Source organism: Rana temporaria, chromosome 9 (genome assembly GCF_905171775.1).
Source record: "Rana temporaria chromosome 9, aRanTem1.1, whole genome shotgun sequence".
Lineage (NCBI taxonomy): Eukaryota > Metazoa > Chordata > Amphibia > Anura > Ranidae > Rana > Rana temporaria.
In genome coordinates, this window is record NC_053497.1 from 148,386,735 (window position 1) to 148,412,059 (window position 25,325).

The following is a 25,325-nucleotide window of genomic DNA, read 5'->3' on the forward strand; positions in this document are numbered from 1 at the left end:
TTAAAATCAGGCATTGTAGCGCGAGCTACAGTATGCCTGTCCCGAATTTTTTACCCCCGTACTCACCTTGTAGTCGTCCATCGAAGATACCGGGGAATGGGCGTGCCTCTGGAGACGGAGGATGATTGACGGCCGGCTCTGGCGCGTCACGCTTCTCCGGAAATAGCCGAAATAGGCTTGGTCTTCACGACGCGTGCGCATAGCCTGTGCGCAGGCGCCGTGAAGAGCCGAGACCTACTCCGGCTGTCTTCGGGGAGAGTGACGTGCCAGGGCCGGCCGTCAATCATCCTCCCTCTCCATAGGCACGCCCATTCCCCGCGGGAGCCGGAATCTACGATGGACGACTACAAGGTGAGTACGGGGTTAAAAAAATCGGGACAGGCATACTGTAGCTCGCGCTACAATGCCTGTCTCGATGGTAAAATCATGGGATTGTGGGTGAACTACCCCGCTTTAAGTCCAATTTTTTTTCAAGTTTTGCATATTATTTCAAATCAGAGATAACTGTCCATATAAGCCAATTGCACACATTCTGGAAAAAGGCTCTAAGATACTGTGTGCTGCAGCAACCACCAGCTGGAGACTGGATTTTACATGGCACAGTGTAGATATTTTCCAGCACACCATGGATCTTCAAGTTGAGTCCAAAAGGCTTTATTGAGGTATGAATACATCAAACACAATGTTTCGGAGTCATGCAAGACCCCTTTGTCAGACTGGTGATGACGTCACATGCCTGCTGAAGGAATTTGAAATGTATGAAAATGTAAAGAGAAACAATTCCATACAATGTGGTATTACTTGCATGACTTTCAAAATATGCGGGACTGTACCCATCCTTTCAGGTGGCACTGGCTCCATTTCAGTAAAGATCAGATACTCTGCACCTATGGCTTTCTTGATGGGCACAAGTCTCTGTCCCCCCTTAGCCCCACCTCCCTCCCCCCCCTTTTTTTTTTTTTCCTTTCCTTCCCTTTTCTCTTGCATTTTTCTTGATTCTCATATATGCCAATACTCAGGTTAAAAACATTCTCTTGGCTTAAGCCTGACCTGGTCAGACCCCCGCTTACATACGAGTGCTATGCGGTTAAGAATAATGCATTCCAGGGGCTTTGTTTTGCACTGATGTTTTCCATGTGATCAGATCGCTAATGTTCCAAGAGATGGATAAGATGACTGTTACTGATGTGCATTGAATTTTCTTTATTGTTCTCATTGTTATGTACTTTATGACGGTTATTGTTCCGCCTGTTTTGCAGGCTATTTTCTGTTGTAATGTACTACAGTATGTGTTTTGCTAAAGAGTGAAAAAACAAACAAAAAAAAAACGAAACCAAGATCATATATTCTGACCCCACGTTTAGACCCGGTTCTGCCCAGTTCATCATATCTGGCTCTCATCCTATCGTTTTTAAAAGCTAAGGATACAGTTCACTAAAAATTACTTTGTAGCCAAATCATGAAGCCAAAAATGTCATTTCTAAACCCCAAATTACTTGTTGGGCTGGGTATACAAACTGTAACGAGTTTATAATGATTTTAACATTTGTTTTTAATGTTCAGATGTTTAGATATGAGGGCTGAAAAAATACTCCGAAGCGAAGCAGGTCAGCGTTTTGTGTACACAGAAGATACTACTTGGCCCAATATCATATTATATACAGTTGTAAACATTGTGCTCATTTAGAACTGATGATAATCAAACTAGTCCCAAGGGAATAGTAAGAGGTCATTCCCTAGTTCAGTTGTTACCCTACATAAAGCAGCAACATTAAATGTTCATTTGTTGTGCGACTCCTAACTCATACATTGGTGATTAATCCAACAAACAATAGTGGCTGATTACAAAAAGAGTTTGCTTCCGAATGCTGCTTCTGAAATTATTGTATAAATACCTTATGTCCAATTTCTCCCATAGCCCCAACAGATCCTGCAGGTCCAGGAGGCCCCTAAAACGATAAAATATTAACATTAATTTATGTTAAAAGGGATATAATTTCCCTTAAACCTTCAAGCCAAAATAAAACCCTTGCTATATATTAATGTAATGTAGTCATTCTGATTATACAGTAATAAATATAAGGCAATTTAACTTTGCTGGAAGCACATAAGGCCGCGTACACACGGTCAGTCCATCCGATGAGAAAGGTCCGACGGACCGTTTTCATCGGTTCACCGCTGAAGCAGACTGATGGTCTCATGTGCGTACACACCATCAGTTCAAAAACCGATCGGGTCAGAACGCAGTGACGTAAAACACACGACGTGCTGAAAAAAACGAAGTTCAATGCTTCCAAGCATGCGTCGACTTGATTCTGAGCATGCGCGGGTTTTGAACCGATGCTTTTGTGTACTAACCATCGGTTTTGACCTATCGGTCAGCCGTCCATCGGTTCGATTTTAAAGCAAGTTCTATGATTTTTGTCCGAACGACAACAGACCGATGGGGCGTACACACGGACGGTTTGGACCGATGAAACTGAACTTCAGTCCGTTTTCATCGGTTTGGACCGACCGTGTGTACGCGACCTAACAGTCAGACTGTGGATCTCACACAAAGCAACAGCCGGGCTCTCAAGTGATCCAACCCATTCACCCGAACAGTGGCCTGTCAGCACAGGGTACTTGTTGTATATTGTATAAACTAATACATAGCTAGGGTTTAGTTGAGTTTTTATTGTTCAGTCATTATATTTCTAAAATTTAAAACAATAAATTTTAATAATTTCATATTTTTGTCTGTTTAAGGAAACAGCCATTTCGTTTTTAAAAGTTATTTGTCGCTGATCAGTTAGGATGGCCGAAGGCCTTAACGAAGCCAGGTAGAAGCAAAGGTAAGTATTCCTGCCTTTAGTGCCACTTTCATTTTATCTGATTATACAGCGGATAAAATAAGTATTGAACACGCCACCATTTTTCTAGGTAAATATATTTCTAAAGATGCTATTGACATGAAATTTTCACCAAATGTCACCGACAACCCATGCAATCCATATATACAAAGACAACAAAACAAATAAGTACAGAAATTAAAGTTATGTGTAATAAAATGGAATGACACAGGAAAAAAAAGTATTGAACACAAAGAAAGGGAGGTGCAAAAAGGCATGGAAAGCCAAGACACCATATGAAATCAGTAATTAGAAAGCAATCCTGCCCCTTGTCAGTGCAAATTAATATCAGCTGTTTCAGTCTCAACTGATGGCCTATAAAAAGGTGTCATTACCAAAGTGTCACACAAGAGACACTCAAGAGCTCTCAAGACTTTTGCAACCTTATTGTTGCAAAGCATACTGATGGTATTGGTTACAGAAGGATTTCTAAACTTCTGAATGTTCAAGTGAGCACTGTTGGGGTCATAATCCGGAAGTGGAAAGAATATAATTTCACCATAAACCGGCCACAACCAGGTGCTCCTCACAAGATTCCTGACAAAGGAGTGAAAAGAATTATCAGAAGAATTGTCCACGAGTCAAGGACCACTTGTGGAGACCTTCAGAAAGACCTGGAGAAGCAGGTACAATTGTTTCAAAGAAAACCATAAGTAACGCACTTAAGCCTGGGAAATACTGGTGGAATATAGTCTGGTCAGATGAGGCCAGAATTGAACTCTTTGGATGTCATAAAACACACCATGTTTGAGGTCAAATGGTACTGCACATCACCCCAAAAACACCATATTAACAGTGAAGTTTGGAGGTAGGAACATCATGGTGTGAGTGGGCCACGGAACCTTCAAGATTTGAAGACCGTTTGTGTGGAAGAATGGGCCAAAAATCACACCTGAGCAATGCATGCGACTAGTTTCTTCACACAGGAGATGCCTTGAAGCCGTCATTACCAACAAAGGATTTTGTATGAAGCATTACATAAATTTCAATTAGCGTGTTCAATACTTTTTCCCTGTGTTGTCCATTTTATTACACAGAACTTAATTTCTGAACTTGTTTGTTTTGGTTTCTTTGTATTTATGGATTGTTCAAACATGAGGTGAAAAACTCATGTCAATAGCACCTTCAGAAATATATTTACCTAGAAAAATGGTGATGTGTTCAATACTTATTTTACCTGCTGTATCAGTAATTGAAGATTTCTTGTACAGGCGACTCATATTGACAGAAACATATTTCCTGCCACTGCTGATCTTTACTTCTGAAAATGCCAGTTCTCTAGCTTTTATGTGGATCCTTTGTCATCTATGCTGTCTGATCCAAAACAAGTATCGGGATTTCTGGCGCTTTTACAGTTTACAGTCTTTTCTCAGTAGAGATATGGCAAAGGTACATGGACACCATGTATATTTTAAAAATGTGGATAGGATGGGAGAATTGATGGGCAAGCTGTGTGTATTCTAGGAAAAATACAATGCACATGGCATTTTAAAGGATCGAGAATCGTATTCAACAGAGAAGCAGAGGGACAAGTATAGGATGGATTATGTGCATTTACAAATTTCCAATGATATTTATGACTGATGAAAGTATGACATTCAGTTGTGAAACTGATATTTATTCCCCATGCTCTTTGTACCCCCCTTCTTTACTCTGCAACAGTACTTCAAGTGTTTGGAAATTGGGGTGAGGCTTACTAATGTACAGGGTGTTTTGTACCTAAATGTGGTTTAGAATTCAGAACTACTTTAAGAATTGTTATTAATGATACATACTGGATTCCCTGGAATTCCTTTTTCTCCAGTAGAGCCGGATGGTCCTGGAATTCCCTGTAAAATTATATAATTGTAGATCAACTACAGCAAAGGAAAAGTTCCAAATAGAAAGTAATGCAACTTTACTTACTAGAAAACCACGTGGGCCAACAGGTCCTCTTTCTCCCAACTTGCCCTGTGTACAAAATGTATGAAAATGACAAAACCAAACTACCATCTGTCCATGATCATTTCAGATGTCTCATGTGTCTACGTACCTGTTGACCAACCAGTCCTTCCTTGCCCTGCACTCCAAGAGGTCCCTGTAAACACATCATTTCATTAACGCAATAATGAGAAGAATTCACCAACTACAAAATCAACTTCTACTCTGGGTAATACAACCTAATTTTTCAATAGCACGGTTTGTGACACAACTGCGGCTATACCAAAAAATCTCAAATTACTGGACAGTACAGTTTCAGAGCCTTGTCCATCTAAGAACATCCTTCTGTTTCATAGAAATGTGATGAAAACAGAAGGTTATTTGCACTGAGCCCATGCAAAGATCATGGAACTACAGGAAAATTGTTAAAGTTGGACTTGAACTGTAGAAGAATTGATATCTTTTTGGGGAAAATCTAGAAAATGCCAATTCTAAGCAGTAACCTGAAAAATCTACATTTTATCTTGAATGCCTTCTACAAAAAAATATCAGTGCACTTGCTGTGCCTGGGTACTCCCGTGCCTACAGCCTCATAGCTGTATATTGGCAGTCTAGGATCTAAGACACTGTTGCCTCTCACTGCAAGTCTCAAGCCTCAGAACATATGGAATTTGGTGATCTCATGACTGTGCTGCTCACTGTTCTCCCTGCTACAGAGGAAACTGTATCTGAGGACCTGCACTGCAAGTGCAAGGATCCCCCTCTTTCTGCCGCATCCATTCTGCAGACCTGTGCTTCCTCCACCTCCCATCAATCATCAGGTTTTGACAAAAGGATGCAAAGTCCTGCTCCTCTACCAAGATGGCCACCTCGACACAGAACAAGGCATGATATTTTAATAATGAGGAAAGAATCGCTGCAGGGAGCAGGCATAACTAGTCTGAATGACAACCAGGCAGGTCGCATTTTGAGAAGCAGAGGACAGTAAAACCTGTTTTTATGCTTTTCCCCAGGTTTTGAATGGACTTCATTTTGGACGTTGGTCTAAAAAATTTATTTTTAAATAGACTATTTTCAAAAGAATATATAGATACATGTTATGACAATGTCCCACTGGCTATTCATTCCACCAGATTATTATTGAGTAGTCTCTAAGGCCTCGTACACACGAGCGGACATGTCCGATGAAAACGGTCCGCGGACCGTTTTCATCGGACATGTCCGCTCGGAGATTTCGGTCTGATGGTTGTACACACCATCAAACCGAAATCCCCGCGCACAGGATACGCGGTGACGTGGCCGCGCCGACGTGCGCGACCCTGGAAGGTCAATACTTCCACGCATGCGTCGAATCACTTTGACGCATGCGAGGGCTTTCGGCCGAGCGGACATGTCCGGTAAGTCGTACAGACGACCGAGCATGTCCGACGGACAGGCTTCCAGCGGACATGTTTCTTAGCATGATAAGAAACATTTGTCCGCTGGAAACCTGTCCGATCAGCCGGAAAATTGTCCGGTCGGCCGTACAGATGACCGAACATGTCTGCTGAAACTGGTCCGCGGACCAGTTTCAGCAGACATGTTCGGTCGTGTGTACGAGGCCTAAGCCTCTCATATGCTACAAAAACAAACAGGCACACACTTGTATGGAATGATATGTATTTACTGCTCGAAGAATAAAGTGGGTAAGCTCCCAGTATACCCAAATATTTGGAGAGCTCAGCTAAAGAAAATGGATGACCTTCACAATGGTTCTGTGGGATGAGGGCAATACGGCCCCCGTGGGATGAGGGCAATACGGCCCCCGTGGGATGAGGGCAATATGGCCCCATTGGAGAATGATAATATGGTCTGCGGGAAGAGGGGACAACTATTACTTTTACAATTTTACAATTACTATTACGATTTTTTTTTTATCTCTGTATAACACCAGAGGCTAGTTACTTCACTTGGGTATATGTAAAGGTTTACAACTACTTTATGGAAAATACATTCAGACTTCATGATGGCTAAGAAAATGTGTGTGATATTTGACCAATTACTTTTTTATAAATAGACTCTTCGATATTTAAGAGACATGCAGCAAAACAAAAACCTGAGGAGGGTCTAACCTTCCCTCACACTAAGTTTTGTCTGGAGTCCTACTTTAAAGAGACACTGTGACATTGGCCATTTACTGCAAAGTGACCATGTTTGCTGAAAGCCCACCTCCCCAGTAACTTATGCGCCAATCTTCTCTCCCTTGCCACCTTCCCGCTTTGTTGGTACAATTCCATTTTAAATCGTTTTTGAAGCAGGTCTGCTTGATCCAGTTGCTTCAGTTACAACTCGTAGATAGAGAATGGATATTCTGTGTATCTGCCACATATCATTCATTTGATAATTGAAGATATTTTTATAATAGGCTCTTCTTCTTTAATACTTTGCACTAAGGCTCCTCTGCTACAAAAGCAGGGTTTCATGATTCTACAGTGTCACCGAGATATATCCCCCCCCCCCCCCCCCCCCGCCCAAGTCTCAGGGCTTCTTTCAAGAAGAATTAAACAAGTTTGAGGTTGAAGCATTTTCACATTCCTCCTTCAGAACTGTGAAAGAATTGGACATTGTGGAGCAGCTCCTGTGACCTGTGTAAGGATACAACCAATCAGAACGCTTGCTATACAGACCATTGCAAGGGTCACCTGGTAAAAGAAAATTCTGTTATTTGGCTATTCTGAGTTAATTGGTCACTTTCCACAGGCTGAATTATAATGCAGTAGCTAGAACCTACATAGCACAAACTTTTTCTATGTGCAATGGTAAAGTTTGACATTCTGATGAGGATATGATGCTGGGGAATCGCATTATACGTGACAGAGCAGATCATCCGGACCCTGATTTCAGGAGGGGGCTGTCTATAAAGGGTTGGGGGGGGGGATGGTACCCATCTTCCTGTTCCCACAGAGGTGTTGTTCTTTGTCATTGACTTGTTAAGCCACCCGCAGACAGTCTGTGTATGCAGTGATGCTTTCAGGCAGACAAAGCAATGCTGGGGGCATGCAGTATGTCCACTGTAACCATCACCCCTGACCTGCAGAACACAAACTGACTGCTTTATTTTAACTGCATCAGTGATTTATGTTTTACCGGTCAACCTAACATTCATCCCTCCCTGATTACCGAGACTGCTCAACGTTTTGTACTATCTGAGCTGACCAGAAGGTGCTAATTTCAGTGATGATAATTCACTTATAGCAGACAATTCTAGTTGGTTAAGAGATTTTAGTAATTTAGAAGCCAAACACAGGCCGATAGTTGCAAAGTTGCAAGCGATGCAACCAATTTGTGCATTGCACATACTAATTGGGTATATGTAGGATTTTCTAATATTTCTAATACTTTTTATCTCAAACCTCAACATTGGGGTTCTTATCTATTCATGGACTAGTTGGACTTTAATCATTGTCTATTACTTTTCATTTTTTGTTTTAAATAGTCTGCATTATTTTTATTTATTTTATTGTTATTTCAGCATATATTATATACAGATACCATCTTGTGTCAGTGAGCGCTGACTCACGCACTTTTTAGTTGGTGAATTGTTTACATATATAAAAAATGCTGCTAGCGAAAGGAACGACCACATGGTTCTGCTTGCCAGGTGCAAAGGCCAAGCAGGGACCAATCTCTTCTCCAATCTACCGATAACATAAAAAAAAAAAAAGTTTGGTTCTAAATTAGACTATCCTCTGTTCCTTTCGATGGTGGTGGGGGCCCATAACATCAGATAACACAAGCCTATCTCAATGTTATATTGTCAGCAGCTGCAAACAGATCGCTGCTATGCATGAGGGAGATGGGACACCCATCCAAACGGCATGGATCCCGGGCATTATAACTCGGTTGTTCCAAACTCTGGGCTTTAATATAAATCTACAATATTCATAATGACAATATCAGGAACTACACTCTAAGGGCCAGATTCTCAAAAGAGATACGTCGGCGTATCTCCAGATACGCCGTCGTATCTCTGAGTCTGGCCGGTCGTATCTATGCGCCTGATTCATAGAATCAGTTACGCATAGATTTCTATTAGGTCCGACCGGCGCAAGTCTCTTACGCTGTCGGATCTTAACTGCATATTTACACAGGCCGCTAGGGGCGTGCACGCTGATTTACGTCTAGAATATGTAAATCAGCTAGATACGCGAATTCATGAACATACGCCCGGCCGACGCAGTACAGTTACGCCGTTTACGTTAGGCTTTTCCCGGCGTAAGGTTACCCCTGCTATATGAGGCGTATATGCGGCGTACCAATGTTAAGTATGGCCGTCGTTCCCGTGACAAAATGTGAAAAATTTACGTCGTTTGCGTAAGTCGTCCGTGAATGGGGCTGGACGTCATTTACGTTCACGTCGAAACCAATACGTCCTTGCGTACTTTGGAGCAATGCACACTGGAAAATTCCACGGACGGCGCATGCGCCGTTCGTGAAAAACTTCAATCACGTCGGGTCAGGGTTAATTTACATAACACACGCCCACCTCTTCACAATTTGAATTAGGTGGGCTTACGCCGGCCTATTTAAGCTACGCCGCCACAACTTTCTTTTGAGAATACGGCACTTGCCTGTAAAAGTTGCGGAGGCGTAACGTAAATAGGATACGTTACGCCCGCACAAACATACGCCATTCTACGTGAATCTACCCCTAAGGCTTTTTCTTAATGCCTATCCACCACAAGTGTAACTTATTAATGATGACACAACAACTGTGCAGCATGTTGTGTTCATAAAACAAGTCACATGCTCGCTCGGTCAACTCTGGACACGGTCGGTCTACATAACTAATGCATAGGAACGAATCCCAGCTGAAACAACACAGCAAATATAAGCTGGATGCTTGGTGATCACGTCAGCTTTCTCCTCCACAGTTAGAAAAGATGAGTTCAAGCTTAGATTACATTTTATTTTTTTCATTCTGTAAAATTCAGTCATATGAAAGCTGGACTCCAGCCAAAACATTTCTGTTTTGGACAGAATGTAGAAGAGTTACAGCCTCTGTCAATTTGCTATTTATGTCTGTGTCTTCTATGCAGAGATTTACCATCACTTCCTGTTTTCTGTCACCCTGCCATGGGGTGAAGACTTGAGTGGATACATGAAAACTGGAGACACAAAAAACTTTCAAAACCTGACACAGGTTCTAAACTCTCCAGAGACTAAAATCTAAAATGAAAAAAACAATTTTTGGGGGGCTGAAGTTCCACTTTAGCTTAAGATTGAATTTAAGTTTATCCTTGTGTTTCAGAAGACGGCTCATTTTATGAGTACCCTGTATAACGGGGAGGACAAAACTCAGGGGCCAGGTATCAAAAATAAATAAATAAAATGATGGCTGGTAACATTTTGGAGTTTTCTTTTACAGTTGTCAGCACAAGCACATTTCTAGGCTTCTAGCTGGGATTAAAGAAGAATTCCAAGTACAGAGATTTTGGTAAGTTTTGTGTAAATGTTACCTCTGTGTAAAACATGACAGCAAAGTTGCTCTGTACTTCACTTAAAGGAGTTCTCCAAGCTAAAACTTTTAACCCCCGCTGTGCCCGGGCTGTAAAACTATACAAAATAAACTTTCACTTACCTGCCTACGATCCCCCGTTGTTCCGATATCGCCGTCCCGTTCTCCGGTCCCGGCCTCTTCCACTTCCTGCGGGTCGGTGACTCACAGTGCGCTCAGCCAATCAGCGGCCGCGACGGGACATTGCTGCGGCTGCTGATAGGCTGAGCGCACTGTGAGTCACCGACCCGCAGGAAGTGGAAGGGGCCCGGGCCCGGAGAACGGGACGGCGATATCGGAACAACGGGGGATCGTAGGCAGGTAAGTGAAAGTTTATTTTGTATAGTTTTACAGCCCGGGCACAGCGGGGGTTAAAAGTTTTAGCTTGGAGAACTCCTTTAATGACAGATACTACAGCTCCTGCTATACTGCATTGTATATGAGAGCTGCAGGTCTCAGATTGCAACACCAGTGTAGTTCTTCTTCCCCCTAATGCCCCTGGCCACTCACAGAACACAAAAAGTATTGATGAAAGTTGTGTACAAAAAAAAAAAAAAAAAGAGAGATAGCCTGGTCATGTGACCTGTCAAAGTGACATAACCAACTCTCCTCCAATCATGGGACTCTCATTAGAGGCTACATACTGTCGCCCGAATTTTAACACTGGGTCTTAAAGTAAAGGGTGCAATTTACAAAGTGGAGTATAACAAACAGCAGATATCGATATCCTCTCTCCATTATAAAGCAGGCCCTTAAAGCGGAGGTCCGCCAATTTTTTTTTGTTTAAATCAGCAGGTACAAATACTGTAGCTGCTGACTTTTAAAATAAGGACACTAAGGCCCCGTACACACAGTCGGACCAAACCGATGAGACTGGCCCGTCGGACCGTTTTCATCGGTTCACCTCTGAAGTGGCCGTACGGCCTGAAATGTGTACACACCATCAGTCCAAAATCCGATCGGGTCAGAACACGGTGACGTCAAATACACGACATGCTGAATAAAACGAAGTTCAATGCTTTCAAGCATGCGTCGACTTGATTCTGAGCATGCGCGTGTTTTGAACCGATGCTTTACTGTACTAACCATTGGTTTGGTCCGATGGGGCAGCGGTCCATCGGTTCGGTTTTAAAGCATGTTTAGAAATTTTGGACCGAAGGAAACCAGACCGATAGCCTATACACACGGTCGGTTTGGTCTGATGAAAATGAACTTCGATTCATTCTCATCGGACCAAACCGACCGTGTGTACGGGGCCTTACCTGTCCTGGGCGCCCGCGATGTCTGCACCCAAGGCCGACCAGTCCCTCGGATGCTGCCGCCACCATCTTCGGTGAGGGAATCAGGAAGTGATGCCTTGCGGCTTCACTTCCTGGTTCCCTACTGCGCATGCACCAGTCACAGTGCGCAATCCAAATGGTCCTTTCTGGGACCCGTGTGTCTCCCAGAAGACAGCAGGGGGGGGGGGGTGACATAGACCACGCAGATTCTGCAAGGGTCTATGCCCGGAAGTGGGAGAAAATCCCTCCCGCTCTCCCTGAAAGGTGCCAAATGTGACACTGGAGGGGAGAGGGTTCCAAAAAGCGTAAGTTCCATTTTTGTGTGGACCTCCACTTTAATCTAATAGTTTAACAACTGCTATGCTGGAGGTTCTTTTATATTAAATGTTATTGAAATTACCAACTGTATAGTATAAAATATTGTTCTAGATCCATGTTTCTCAACTCCAGTCCTCAAGGTTGCCCAACAGGTCATGTTTTCAATCTATCCATTATTTTGCACAGGTGATTTGATCAGTATCACTGCCTTAGTAATTACCACAGCCGTTTCATCTGAGGGAAATCCTGAAAACATTATCTGTTGGGGTGCTTTGAGGACTGGAGTTGAGAAACATTGTTCTAGATACACTTCCTGTCCTAGGGTGACAACACTCACTGCACGGTATCTACAAAAGAGCTGTGTTTTCACCCTAGGCTACTCGTTCCCATTTTGGATTGCAGGCTGATTTAACAACACCTGCATGTTCAGTCCCCATCCATAGAGGAAACATGAGGGGAGAAGCTGTTGCAACATCATCATTAGGGAACACCCACTCACACTTAGGATGCTGCTTTAGACCCCTTTCACACTGAGGAGTTTTTCAGGCAGTACAGCGCTAAAAATAGTGCTGCTATACCGCCTGAAAAACTCCTGCCCAGCCATCTCAATGTGAAAGCCCGAGGGTTTACACACACCTCTCCAAGTTCTTCAGCTCCTGTGACTGATCGCGGGACACCGGCGGCGATCGGGTCCGCGGGTCCCGCGGCCGCGGAGCTTCGGACCGGGTCACGGGCGTGCGCGACCGGGCACTTAAAAAAAGGACGTGCAGGTACGTGATTGTGCCCAGCCGTGCCATTCTGCCAACGTATATCGGCGTTAGGTGGTCCTTAAGTGGTTAAATAAACAAACTAGTGATGTCATCAACTTGCACCCAAAACCTGTATGTGTAGACTGTAAACTCCTGGGGGGGGGGGGGGGTAACAGCTGATTTGGATGGTTGTTTTCATTTTTTATATATATATATATATATATATATATATATATATATATATATATACATACACACACACACACACACACACACACACACACACACACACACTCAGCTATTCTCCTATACTGTAGTATAGGTCTTGCTTTACTGATAATTTTGAATCTATGGTTAAAGGACTACAGAGGAGGATGTCGAACATTCTAAGGTATTACTGTCACATCCCTTTAAATTGCAATATAAGCATCAACACAAACACATGCACAAAGATAGCTGCCAAAGTCGTGTTCATCATGGTGCAATACTGGGATGTCAGCTCGGTCCCATAAACGGAAACACTTTTTTTACCCTACTTTTTTTTTTTTTTTTAAGACCACTGAAATAAACATTCAGTCTTATTTTTGCTGGCAGGCAGCTAGATCTGTGTGAACAGGTCCTTGTTCTAAAGGGAAAACGGTGCTGCAAGACTAATTATTCACCATGCTTGGTATCTGTGCCCATGACAGGAATGCTCAATTTAAGATTAACCAGCATGTGGTACAATTACTGGAATCCTATGCCAACAGACAGGTAACAGTGCATGCTGGGAGTTCCAATTCGACGTACACCAATATCATGACTGAGATGAAGAGTGGTTTATAAAAAGGAAAAAAAAAAGGGGGGGGGGGGGGGTAAGCACAGCACCAGTAACACATTAGAGGCTGCTGATGCAGGTGATGGAAGGGTTAACCACAGAAACTTGTAATGTCAGATACTGGGATCTCAAATCATCTGCCTGCACCGCAAATTTAGAAGAAAGTAGCTAACACCTTAAAGGGCACTTACCTTGGTACCTGGGTGCCCAGGTCCTCCCGTTGGTCCATCAGGGCCTCTGGCACCCTGAAAAAGAGGAGAGGTTAGTTGCAATATGAAAAACAAGCAGCAGGTGTCTCCCGTGTGCTGTTCAATGCTGCTCTTGCAGAGGGCCCAAGTCAAAAGCCCCCTTGTCCTGCTATCCTCCCACTTGTAGCCCCGTCGCTTAACCCTTCCCCCCCCCCTTCCTTTCCCCTCAGCCTGCTTGGAGAGGGGTGAAGAAAAAAAAAAAAAAAGCTTTCAGGAAAACAAACAGCTGTGTCCTTTTACTCTCATCCTGAAGCCGGCCCCTGATCACTGCATTCCCACTAACCGAGGCTTGTGCTTCACATTTCTCCCTGATCAGCATCACATCTCGGAGCTGAACTGAGTCAGAGATGTCTATGATTTATTGGCAGAGGGGTCCCTGAGTTAGCTAAGGTGAAGGCAACACTGGCTTCTGATAAATCTCTTTATGAGCTGGTGACCAGACTGATAAAAAAGCTACAGCTGTGCAAGGAAAGTGGCTGTTGAAAACATAATAAAATATTCAAACAAGGAAAGTGGCTGTAGTGCCCATAGCAACTGGATTCCAGAGGTTCAGATTAGAAAAGGAGTGCCGGGGTATAAAATTACTACATTGATGCTGAAATATTCTTTTCTTAAAAGCCCAAATCCGGGAAAGTAAATTTTCTCCTTTGCCATGGGACTGTCCCTGCACTGCAAGGGTTACACATCCTTGTTTAGGTCAAATAGGTTTACATAATACTGTCACTTACCACTAGTGGGGGGTGCATAATACCGCCACTGACTGCAAATGTGGGGGGAGTAAATAGAACGGTCACTGGCCATTAGTGCAAGGATGTTTAACAGGACTGCAGATGGCCACCAATATTGGAGAGGGAGTTTAGTCACTGAATCCAATGCTGGGGGTTGTTGCAGTCACTGACACCAATGCTGGATCATTACTGCCACCGGTACTGCCATTACTGATATGCTGGGGTTAGTTTTGTTAAGACTGGCATCAATACTGGGGGTTATTATGGCAGCCATTGATACCAATACTGGGGGTCGATACTGCAGCCACTGATACCAATGCTGGGGATCGATCATTATTGCATCGACTGACACCGAAGCTGGGAATATTTTTTTTTGGCAACTGGTCTCGATAAGGTTTAGAACCACTGCTCTAAGGGAACTATGTGAATTGAAATGTGATCAATAAAAAAATAATTCCCATTGAGAGTTATTATATTTCTGGTTGTGGTGAACTAATATTTTACAATCTGGTGGCGCTGCAGAATAATTATTTTGCTGCAAATGTCTCTGAAAATGAAATCTAGATCCATGGGTGGCACTCTTAATCAGGGGCGGACTGACAACTCATGGGGCCCCCTGGGCAACAGGAGATTATGGGGCTCCCGGGCAATAGATTATGGGGCCACACAGTATACACACATACAGTATACATACACAGTATATACACACACACACACACATACAGTATACATACACAGTATACACACAGACACACAATATACACACACAGTATACATGCACACAGAATACACACACACACACACTGAAAAGGTAGTGGAGAGGCGGGGCAGCTATAATCTTGGGATTTTTTTTAAAAACACAGATTTTTACATACTGTTCCTGATGGCAACTCTGATGGGGCCCCCTAGTGGCATGGGGGCCTCGGGCAGTGCCCGAGAGCCCGAATGGTCAGTCCGCCCCTGCTCTTAATATTTCCTGGCTCATTGGATTTGATACATATTGGTGGATTAGTGAGGCTTGGGGAACAATCACTCTATTGGTTCTGGCAGATCTTTCTTCTCAACTACATTTAATTTTTCTTTACTTCCCCTATTAATCCTTTTTTAATCTGTATTTTTTGTGTATCTCTACTTATTACAATTTCTGTCTATCCAAGTTGCCTGTAAGTTGATACTTTTCCTCCCATTAAATAAAAAGGTTGAAATAAAAAAAAATATATATATATATATATAAATAAAATATTCCTGGCAATTCGTTCCAAATTTAAACCAACTTCTAATCCTTCAGTCACTATGCACCACCCCTCTATGGTGTCACCAGTGCCTCATCATACAACTGGCTTTGTAGGTGGTAGGTACATGTAAACCCTGCAGACAATGATTGTATTCTTATTAAAGTAGTTAAAGTCATTTACAGTATTATGAAGATGAAAATCTTGAGAACAAAAAGCTCCTTAAAGTAATAACACTAATTAATGACACAGGCGGAAATGTAACAGCTTTACACTGCCTGGGGGGAATCTATTATAATAGGTTGCAGGTTCTTCTCTAGAATCTTACTAGACAACGCAAACAGAGTGAGGATACATGCAAGCACTATAATATATATTATTGTCCCAATAAATCAAATTCTGGCCACACAGTAAGGCTCATCTATAAATGGGGAAATAGGTCCCCAGCAACATATAGTAAGATATCTCTCCGTGAACCAAGCAATGGGAACTAGCAATCTCTCCGTGCAGAAAATTGCCTTTATTCCCATCTCACAGTGACTGCAGTATAAATGCGATACTTTCTTCCTTGGTTTTTCTACATAGAGGACAGAGAAGCAATGTGTCTGCCCACAGAAAGTTTTTCCATCTTTCATCAATGAGCACCTCTTACCAATATAGGCAGTTTCCATTACAGTGAACCAAAAGACTTGTATCGTGTGCCACTCAGGCTCACTGAAGGGGTATTAGTCCTTGATGTCCACCGCTGGAAGTGCTTGTCAGGAGGGAGATCATCCCAGCTCCCAAGATCGCTCAGTGTAAAAGGAAGGTATCTGGGATGACATGGATGTGCAGTCACAGGGATACCTTCCTTTACATTTGCCATTACAGGGGCAGGAAAACTACACTATGTGCAGGCCAAGATGCAAAATATATTTTATTTTTAGAGCCTAACTCCAGGCTTCTTACAACTTTAAATAGTTTGTTTGGACCAAGATTGTCTTCACCAATAGATGCACCCGCTAGGAGTTCCGTACTCTATAAAAACTGTATGTAGCATCAGCAACATACAGTATACACTGCTGTGTTTGGGCAGCAGGATGGGGACTTCCTGTGCCACTGAGCGCTGCTCAGCCATTCACTGCAAGCATTGTATTTCATCAATAATGAAATTAAAGTGGAAATTTTCGTTCCAATCATCCGGTCACCCCCCCCCCCTCCTTTATTATTGGCATATTTTTTCTGGGCACCTTTTTCTGTAGATACCTGCTGCCACTTCTGCATTTATTTAACAATGGACATTGTTATGCTTCAAAGTCACAAAGAAAAACTGCAGTTAGGCTTTAAAATAGCCAGCAGAAACAAGTTCTATTCAGACATGTTTTATGCTAGGCACAGTCCTTACTCAAAGAACACTGAAACATGCTGAAAACGACTCCCACTTCCTTTTGATGCCATTTAAAGGCTATCGAAATGTGTTACCTCAAAGTTACAAAAATAATTACCGTATATACACTCGAGTACAAGCCGACCCGAGTATAAGCTGAGACATCTACTTTTGCCACAAAAAAACTAGGAAAACGTATTGACTCGAGTATAAGCCTAGGCTGAGAATGCAGCAGCTACTGTAAGTGAAAAAGAGGGTCAACAATGCCCATTTGTACGCCTCACTGTGCCCATTGCAGCCAGACCTCACCGTGCCCATTGCAGAATCACTTTGCTGTACCTGAGTCCTGTTCTGTGATAGTCCGTGACATGCAGACGGCGGCCGGGCAGTGTTAAAATGTTGTGCTCCTCCATGTCCTGTTCCATGATAGGCGGAACACTCAGTTTCCCAGCAGACACTGTGTTCAGTGTTCCGCCTATCATGGATGCCCTCTCGTCTGTGATAGGCGGAACACTGAACACAGTGTCTGCTGGGAAACTGAGTGTTCCGCCTATCACGGAACAGGACATGAAGGAACGTGACTTTTTAGCACTGCCCGACCGCCGTCTGCATGTCACGGGACACTGACTCGAGTATAAGCCGTGTCACTTTCAGCCCAAAAAAAGGGCTGAAAAACTTGGCTTATACTCGAGTATATACAGTAATTGATCCCCTGCAAATTTTGTAAGTTTGCCCACTTACAAAGAAATGAAGGGTCTACAAATTGCTATCATAGGTGTATTTTAACCTGTATTTTAAGAACCGGACCATTATGCAGGTTAAGGACCTTGCCCCTTTTTGTGATTCGGCACTGCGTCGCTTTAACCGACAATTGCGCGGTCGTGTGACGTGGCTCCCAAACAAAATTGGCGTCCTTTTTTTCCCACAAATAGAGCTTTCTTTTGGTGTTATTTGATCGCCTCTGCGGTTTTAATTTTTTGCGCTATAAAAAAAAATAGAGCAACAATTAAAAAAAAGATATATTTTATACTTTTTGCTATAATAAAAATCCCCCAAAAATATATAAAAAAATATATTTTTTTACTCAGTTTAGGCCGATACGTATTCTTCTACATATTTTTGGTCAAAAAAAAAATCGCAATAAGCGTTTATTGATTGGTTTGCGCACAAGTTATAGCGTTTACAAAATAGGGGATAGTTTTATGGCATTTTTATTAATCATTTCTTTTTTTTTACTAGTAATGGCGATCGTGACTGCGACATTATGGTGGACACATCGGACAATTGTGACACATTTTTGGGACCATTGTCATTTTCACAGCGAAAAGTGCTATAAAAATACACGATTACTGTGAAAATGACAATGGCAGTGGAGGGGTTAACCACTAGGGGGCGCTGTAGGGGTAAAGTGTGACCTCATGTGTGTTTCTAACTATAGGGGGCGTGGCTGTATGTGTGATGTCACTGATCGTCGTTCCCTACGACAGGGAACAGACGATCACTGGACACTGCCACAGATAAGAACGGGGAAGGTGGGTTTACACTCACCTCTCCCCTTTTTCAGCTCCTGTGACCCGATCGCGGGACACCGGCGGAGATCGGGTCCGCAGGTCCCGCATGCGCGGTCACGGGGCTTCACAGCTGGGCTTCTTAAAGTGGACGTACATGTACGCCCTTGTGCCCGGCCGTGCCATTCTGTTAACGTATATCGTCGTGCGGCGGTGGTTAAATGATAGAGACAGATTATCAATCAAAAATTCAGAAAAAACACATGATACAAATGTTATAAATTGAGTTGCAGTTCAGTGAGTAAAATATGTATTTGATTCCCTAACAACCAACAATAATTCTGGCTCCCACAGACTAGCTACAGTCTGTGTTTATGTGGTACACAGGTTAGTCCTGTCAATTTAAGAAGGTACTCCTAATGACAACTCATTATGTGTATAAAAAACACCTGTCCACAGAGTCCCTTTCTTCCATTCAACCTCACCATCATGGGCAAGACCAAAGAGCTAGTTAAAGGACGTCAGGGACAAGATTGTAAACCTGCACAAGGCTGGAATGGGCTACAAGACCATCGCCAAGCAGCTTGGTGAGAAGGCAACTAGTGGAGCAGTTATTTGCAAATGGAAGAAATACAAAATAACCAATCACCCTCGGTCTCGAGCTTCATTAAAGATTTTGCCTCATGGGGTAAGGATGATCATGGGAAAAGTGAGAAATCCACCCAGAACTACATGGGAGGAGCGTGTGAATAATCTCAAAGCAGATGGGACCACAGTCACCAAACAAACCATTGGTAGCACAATACACCGCCATGGATTGTAATCCTGCAGCACCCGCAAGGTTCCCCACCCCCTCAAGACGGCACATGTACAGGAACATTTAAATGATTCAGAGAAGGATATGGAGAAAGTGTTGTGGTCAGATGAGACCAAAATTGAGCTCTCTGGTATTAACTCAACTCAACAGTGTTTGGAGGAAGAAAAATGTTGACAATGACCTTAAGAACACATCCCTATAGTCAATGCAGGGGGAGGTGGAAACATTATGCTTTAGGGCTGTTTCTCTGCTGAAGGTACAGACTGACTTTGCCACATCGAGGGGCCAAGTATTGTAAAATCTGGGATGAGAACCTTTTTTCCTCTTCCCTGCCAGAACACTAAAGATGGTCATGCTGGAAGACCCATCCACAACCAATGACCCAAAACGTCCTGCCATGGCAACAAAGTAGTGGCTTAGGAAGAAGTACATTAAGGTCATGGAGCGGTCTAGCCATTCTCCAGACCTTAATGCTATAGAAAATTTATGGAGGGAGCTAAAAATTTAAGTTGCCAAGCGACAGTCAAGAAACCTTACAGTGGATGTAGACCTTCACATATACCCAGCCAAGTTAACAGCCTCAGATGATACACAGAGATTAAATAAATCTTCCTACATAAGGTTTACATGTATATCTGCTGTCTTCATCTATCCAGACTCTGATTGGAGGAAAGGCACACCCCCCCCCCCTGCATAGGCATATACCTTAAAGTGAACATGTCAAAGCTATAGTTATTGAAGTCATATTTACCACATAGCATATCCAACATGTCTGCCTATTTCCTTTCATTATTCCAGAGCTGGTCCTGCATGCCCTGGGATCCCCCAAAGCCAATAGTATATTATATGTAAATTCTTCCACGTCATGAGCTGTGGTGAATTTGTTAGATCTCACAATGTTGTGCATTTTTCTCTAGTACAGGTCGTTACCACCATATGTAATTCAAGGCACTGCGTTTTATTCTGTAACACAAGGAAACTGTTACTAGAATACCTAGTGCTTTACCAAGCTCAATGTCATTTATTTAGGGTTTACATCTACTTTATTCACTATTCTGATGTCCATGTATAGAAATTCCATCCAAAAATACTTCTACATGGCATATTTTAGCACAGTTTTCAAAATTATTATTGATTATAGTTGGAACAGTAAATACATCAGCAGATGGAGACAAGAAGAGAGCCATGGACATTAATCCACAAGAGTTGTGGTTCCTTTTTCTTTACGAAATCAGTCCGTGTATACTTCTTGGAAAGCAGGAGTTGCCAACATCTATAAGGAATGAGGATTTACACTTCCGTGAAGCTTATGGATTCATTCTTAGGTAGTAGAGTTTACACAATTTAATTTCAGCTGATGGCTGCAAATCTAATGGGAGCCAAGTGAGACTTACTTAGGAAAATCTCATCTTTTCCTATGCCGCGACTGCCAAAGCAGCTATGACCTAACTTTAATGGGTCATCCAACATGGCAGAAAGAGTATGGCTGCCAGAGAATTATGGAGCATGGAGTTCCCAAATACATGAACACAGAACATTCTACACACAGAAGAAACTTACTTATGATGATCATATTCTATTTTACTATATAAACATAGGAAACCATATTTCTCAACAAAATTTAAAGGAAATCTATGGCCAAAGCGTTTTTTGACCATACTTCTCCCTCAAGTCACAGTAGTGTACTTTGTTCTGCACTCCTGTGACCCAGAGTCTGATATCACAGAGCTGGTCCAAGCTTCTGGCTCAGCCTCTTAACACACCGCTGAGAGGCTGAGCCAGCCGCTCCTGCCCCCTTCACTATCTGGTGCTCCAGTAAGGACTGGAGAAGCAGAGCACAAAGCAGTGAATGAGAAGATCTGAGAACAGAGTGATCAGTGGTCTTTGATTGCTCAGTTCTTGGTGTAGAGCCAACAGAAGACAGCTGCAGCATCAAATCAATGCTGAAGCCATCTAGGTGTCGAGTATGTGTGTTCTGTACTAACAGAAAGATGTTACCTGCAATTACTTAGCCGTCCCCACTGGGAGAAGACAGTGATTATCGTTGGCGGCTGCTATAGCAGCCGCTACAGATAATCACAAGAGAATCCAGCAGGCTGATTGTACCTGTAGCGCCCTGCTCCCAAATGACTGGGCGCTATGTTAAATTTAGTGGGTGTCTGAGCCGATAACATGGCTCAGACTGTGATGATTTTGTACTAAATTAGCCTCTGTCCTGGCAGTGGCTGTGCCTGATAGCATTTTCCCACAGTTGCCTGTAGGTGGTGATACCCCCACAGGCCAGTGTTGGAACACGGGCAAGCCATAGATCATTGAGTATCTTTCCTCGGGAACAGCCCAGTGGGAGTGGTGCCCCGCTGTGCATATTTTTTTGTCCCTGACCGACAGTAAGTATGCAGATCAGGAGTGCCAGCTTCACTCTAGTTTTCACTTGATGCACGCTTGCTTCTGGTCAATGACTAAGAAAGTGTTAAAGCCAGAGAAAGGCAGCTAGTATTTTTACAAGGTGAGCAATGGCAGACTTCATATTTCTCCAGGACAAGTTTCCTTTATATATAGCCTTTCTGCTTGTTCATAGTCTGCTGCACTTCCTCTCAAGCTGTATGAAGCTTCAAAGCTGAATTTAAGGTAAACAACTTAATACAGATATAAATTACCTGTCAAAGTATTTGAATTTCTGTCTAACCAGTCCTGAGTTTTACACAGCTCTGCCACACAGAACAGTCCTTGTCTGGTAAGGCAGGACACCTGATTTTTCTCTGTTGCAGTTCAGTAAGACTTGCAGGTCTTGTGTTCCTCCTCCTGCCTGGACAGTAAAAAAGAAGCTGTAGACTAAAGAGGTAATACTTTGCCATTCTGAGCTCTCCTCTTCCAATCAGTCTGATCTTTGCACTATAGCACAACTGATTGATTTCTTGTGGTGTTCCTTTCCCTAATTTGAACTTTGCTGTACAGGGACTACTGGAGCCGATAACAGGTCAAATGTAGGTACTTAATCTGCTTGCATTAAATAACTAAATAATTTAAGAATGAATATAGGGCTTAAAAGTTTGTGCCTTTAACAGCTGCCTGGAAATCAGCTTTAAGAGATATGGCACTCTGACCAGGAAGCAGCCTTGTAAAACCTGGACGTTTAAAGGTACCGCAATTAGACTTTCGGCACAGTCACCGCTGTATATGAACGAGGCTGTCCAAACAAAGGAAGAATTCTTCAGCCATGGAGGGTGCAAAGCAGTTGCAGGAAGAGGCTGATGAGAAGGTGAGACAAGAAGCTCGGTGTTTGGAGCCTGTCCGCTGTGCCCTGCCTCACACCCATTCATCACTGACGCTGTATGCACACTAAAAAGTCATCTTTCAAGACCCAGCAAAAACAAACATGGTCCAGAAGCTTTTCCTAATGGAAACATCTCCTATCAGGACCAAGGAAATGCAAGAAACTCTGCCATGCCACACAAGATTGCCTTTGTCAAGAGCAGGAGTGGAAAAAGGCTGACAGAATTCCTTCTCTTTACAGCATACTGTACATTCCCAACTTCTGGAAGAGGGAGGTTTGCCTTCCTGGCAGCTGCTGGAAAATATACTATTTTTTCTATACAAGTTATTCCCATGAAACAATGTTTGGTTACTGTAGGTTTATGGCTCACAATGAGCATTTAGAAATTTTCTGAAAAATTATACTTTGTTCCTATGTAAAAGGACCAACGGCATGAATACAAGAGATTATAAATTGCTGTGTATTGAACGAGGACCTCTTGATGGCACTGTTGCAAAAGCATATAGAGTACAACACCCTGCTTCCATGAGGGCAATGATTCCCAAACTTTGGTCAGTAGTAGAGGGAACTCTAAATGTGAGCCAACACAATATTTATAATTCTAACTACAGCTCAACAGTGAAATACAGTTTAAAGTATAACTAAAAAGACAACACTTTTTTTTAGTTTCGGACAAGTGGGGAAGGATTAGAACACTTGTCAGTTTTCATTGCGGTCTGTGCCCCCGTTAGAAAGAACCCCTCTCTATTTGTCCCGTTTACCAATATAATTGAAAAAGTGAAAGCAAAAGAAAATCCCACATTTTGGATTGTCCCCAGAAAAGTAATAGAGGGGAAATCTCCCCATAGTGATACTAGTTCTGGTGACCTGTGGGTCCCCAAGGAATTCCCTTCATTTGCAGGGATTTCCTCTCACTTCCTGTTTGACTATGGGACAGGAAGTGAAGGAAAGTCTCCGCAATGGGACACAGATGACAGGAAAAAAAATCTGACAGGGGTTATAACCCTGACTTACTCTATCCAAAATGAAAAAAAAAGTTGCCTATAGTTCTAATTCAAGTACATATAGATGTTTAGTGGCTAAAATATTTGCAGATCTGGTATTCATAGTACTCTAGCACAGGTAAACAATGCAGCTTGCTTACCTACCTACTTCATTCTGCTAAATGGACAATGATGGAGTAACACCATATTTAGATGTGTCTGGTAAAGAGTGATAGTGTGCATTGGTGGTGGAGCACTGAAGGGATTACACTGGTGAGAAGCACTGTGATCTTACTAACTTTTTGCTGGACATTTTCCTTGGTCACTTTGGTGCAAGGCCTTCTCTTTTTCACCATGTCCATAAAAACCGGAACATCAAGGTTTCATTAAAGGTAAGTGGTGGCTGGGTCCACGACAAGGATAGACCATTTTTTCCAGGAACCCCTCTTCAATAAGGTATTTCTGATCAAAGCTTCAGAGGGGTGTAAAATGAGGGGTGTAAAAATCGATTCAGGATGATGTCCCGATACCCTTCAGTCCTGGCTCTAAGAGAAAGAGGACAGAAAAGGTTTTAGGAGGCATGGGCAGTATACAGAGCCCAAGCTCTGTATACTGCTCTAAGGCAAGGCAGGAATGCACCTCATCAAAAAGGACCAAAACTGCATCTTTTCGTTTAGGCGATATCTTGGTAGAGAACATCTCTTGTGAGTCCCATTCTACAAAAGCAGATACCTCCTCACCGTCCTCCTCCTTGCTCCCTTCCTAAGGCAGTGTAGTGGTTGCAGGGGAAAAGTTAGGGACCGACACTGGAAGGGAGGCTGAAGGGGCCTGGTTTTGACCCCTGTGACGAACAGTCTTCAAGAGGGCTGAGATCTCACCCATAAAGTCAAACATGGCAGCAGAGAATTCCTCTCTAGGCAAAAATTAGGAGAGTATGCGCCTGAAGGGACAGATGAACCCCAGAGGAGGGTAGAAAAACAAAACAGGGAAGACTTTGATCCTGAGTGAGAAACTTTATATAGCGCAACACATGCGAACTGAATCGCCTCTGGTATCCATTCCCTGGGCCCTCAGAAGAGATGGGTCTTGATCTTTCTCCTGAAGGCCAGGTGGTTTACCTCCAATCGGATGGGGGTTGGTAGAGCGTTCCATAGTCTGGGTCATTGGACCGCAAATCTTCGTTCTCCTTTGGACTTGTATCTGGCTTTGGGTATCTGGAGTAGATTTTGGTTGGTGGATCGCAGAATGCGATTTGTGTTGTGAGCTTTGAGTTTCTCGCATAGATATTGGGGGGCATTTCCCAGAATACACTTATGCGTTAGACAGAGTGCTTTAAAAGTGATTCTGTCTTTTACGGGCAACCAATGAAGGGATGTCAACGAATGTGAGATTGATTCCCATGTTTTTCTCGTCGAGCGGCCGTATTTTGAATGACTGTTTTGCAGACGAGTGATTTGGTATTTTGGGAGCCCAAGATAGAGGGCATTTGCATAGTCAAGTCTGGAGTTGACAAGTGTCCCCACCACGACTGCGATGTTTTTTTTTGTGAGTGAGTCTGCATAGAAGGCGCAGCAGATGGTGCGATTCGCTGACTACTGATCCTATTTGTGCATCCATTGTCATGTTGGTGTCGAAGATGACTCAGACTTTTGACTTTG

General features: G+C 43.0%; 1 protein-coding gene across 2 annotated transcripts in view; it reads right to left on the reverse strand.

Moving 5' to 3' along the window:
• COL27A1 (collagen type XXVII alpha 1 chain) overlaps window positions 1-25,325 on the reverse strand; it is a 540,002-nt gene that overhangs the window by 172,126 nt on the left and 342,551 nt on the right. For both annotated transcript variants that reach the window (XM_040324820.1, XM_040324819.1), the window contains exons 29-33: window positions 13,703-13,756; window positions 4,924-4,968; window positions 4,797-4,841; window positions 4,667-4,720; window positions 1,896-1,949 (exon numbers count right to left, since the gene is read on the reverse strand). In XM_040324820.1, the coding sequence (XP_040180754.1) occupies window positions 1,896-1,949; window positions 4,667-4,720; window positions 4,797-4,841; window positions 4,924-4,968; window positions 13,703-13,756 (252 nt within the window). The remainder of the gene's footprint in view (window positions 1-1,895; window positions 1,950-4,666; window positions 4,721-4,796; window positions 4,842-4,923; window positions 4,969-13,702; window positions 13,757-25,325) is intronic.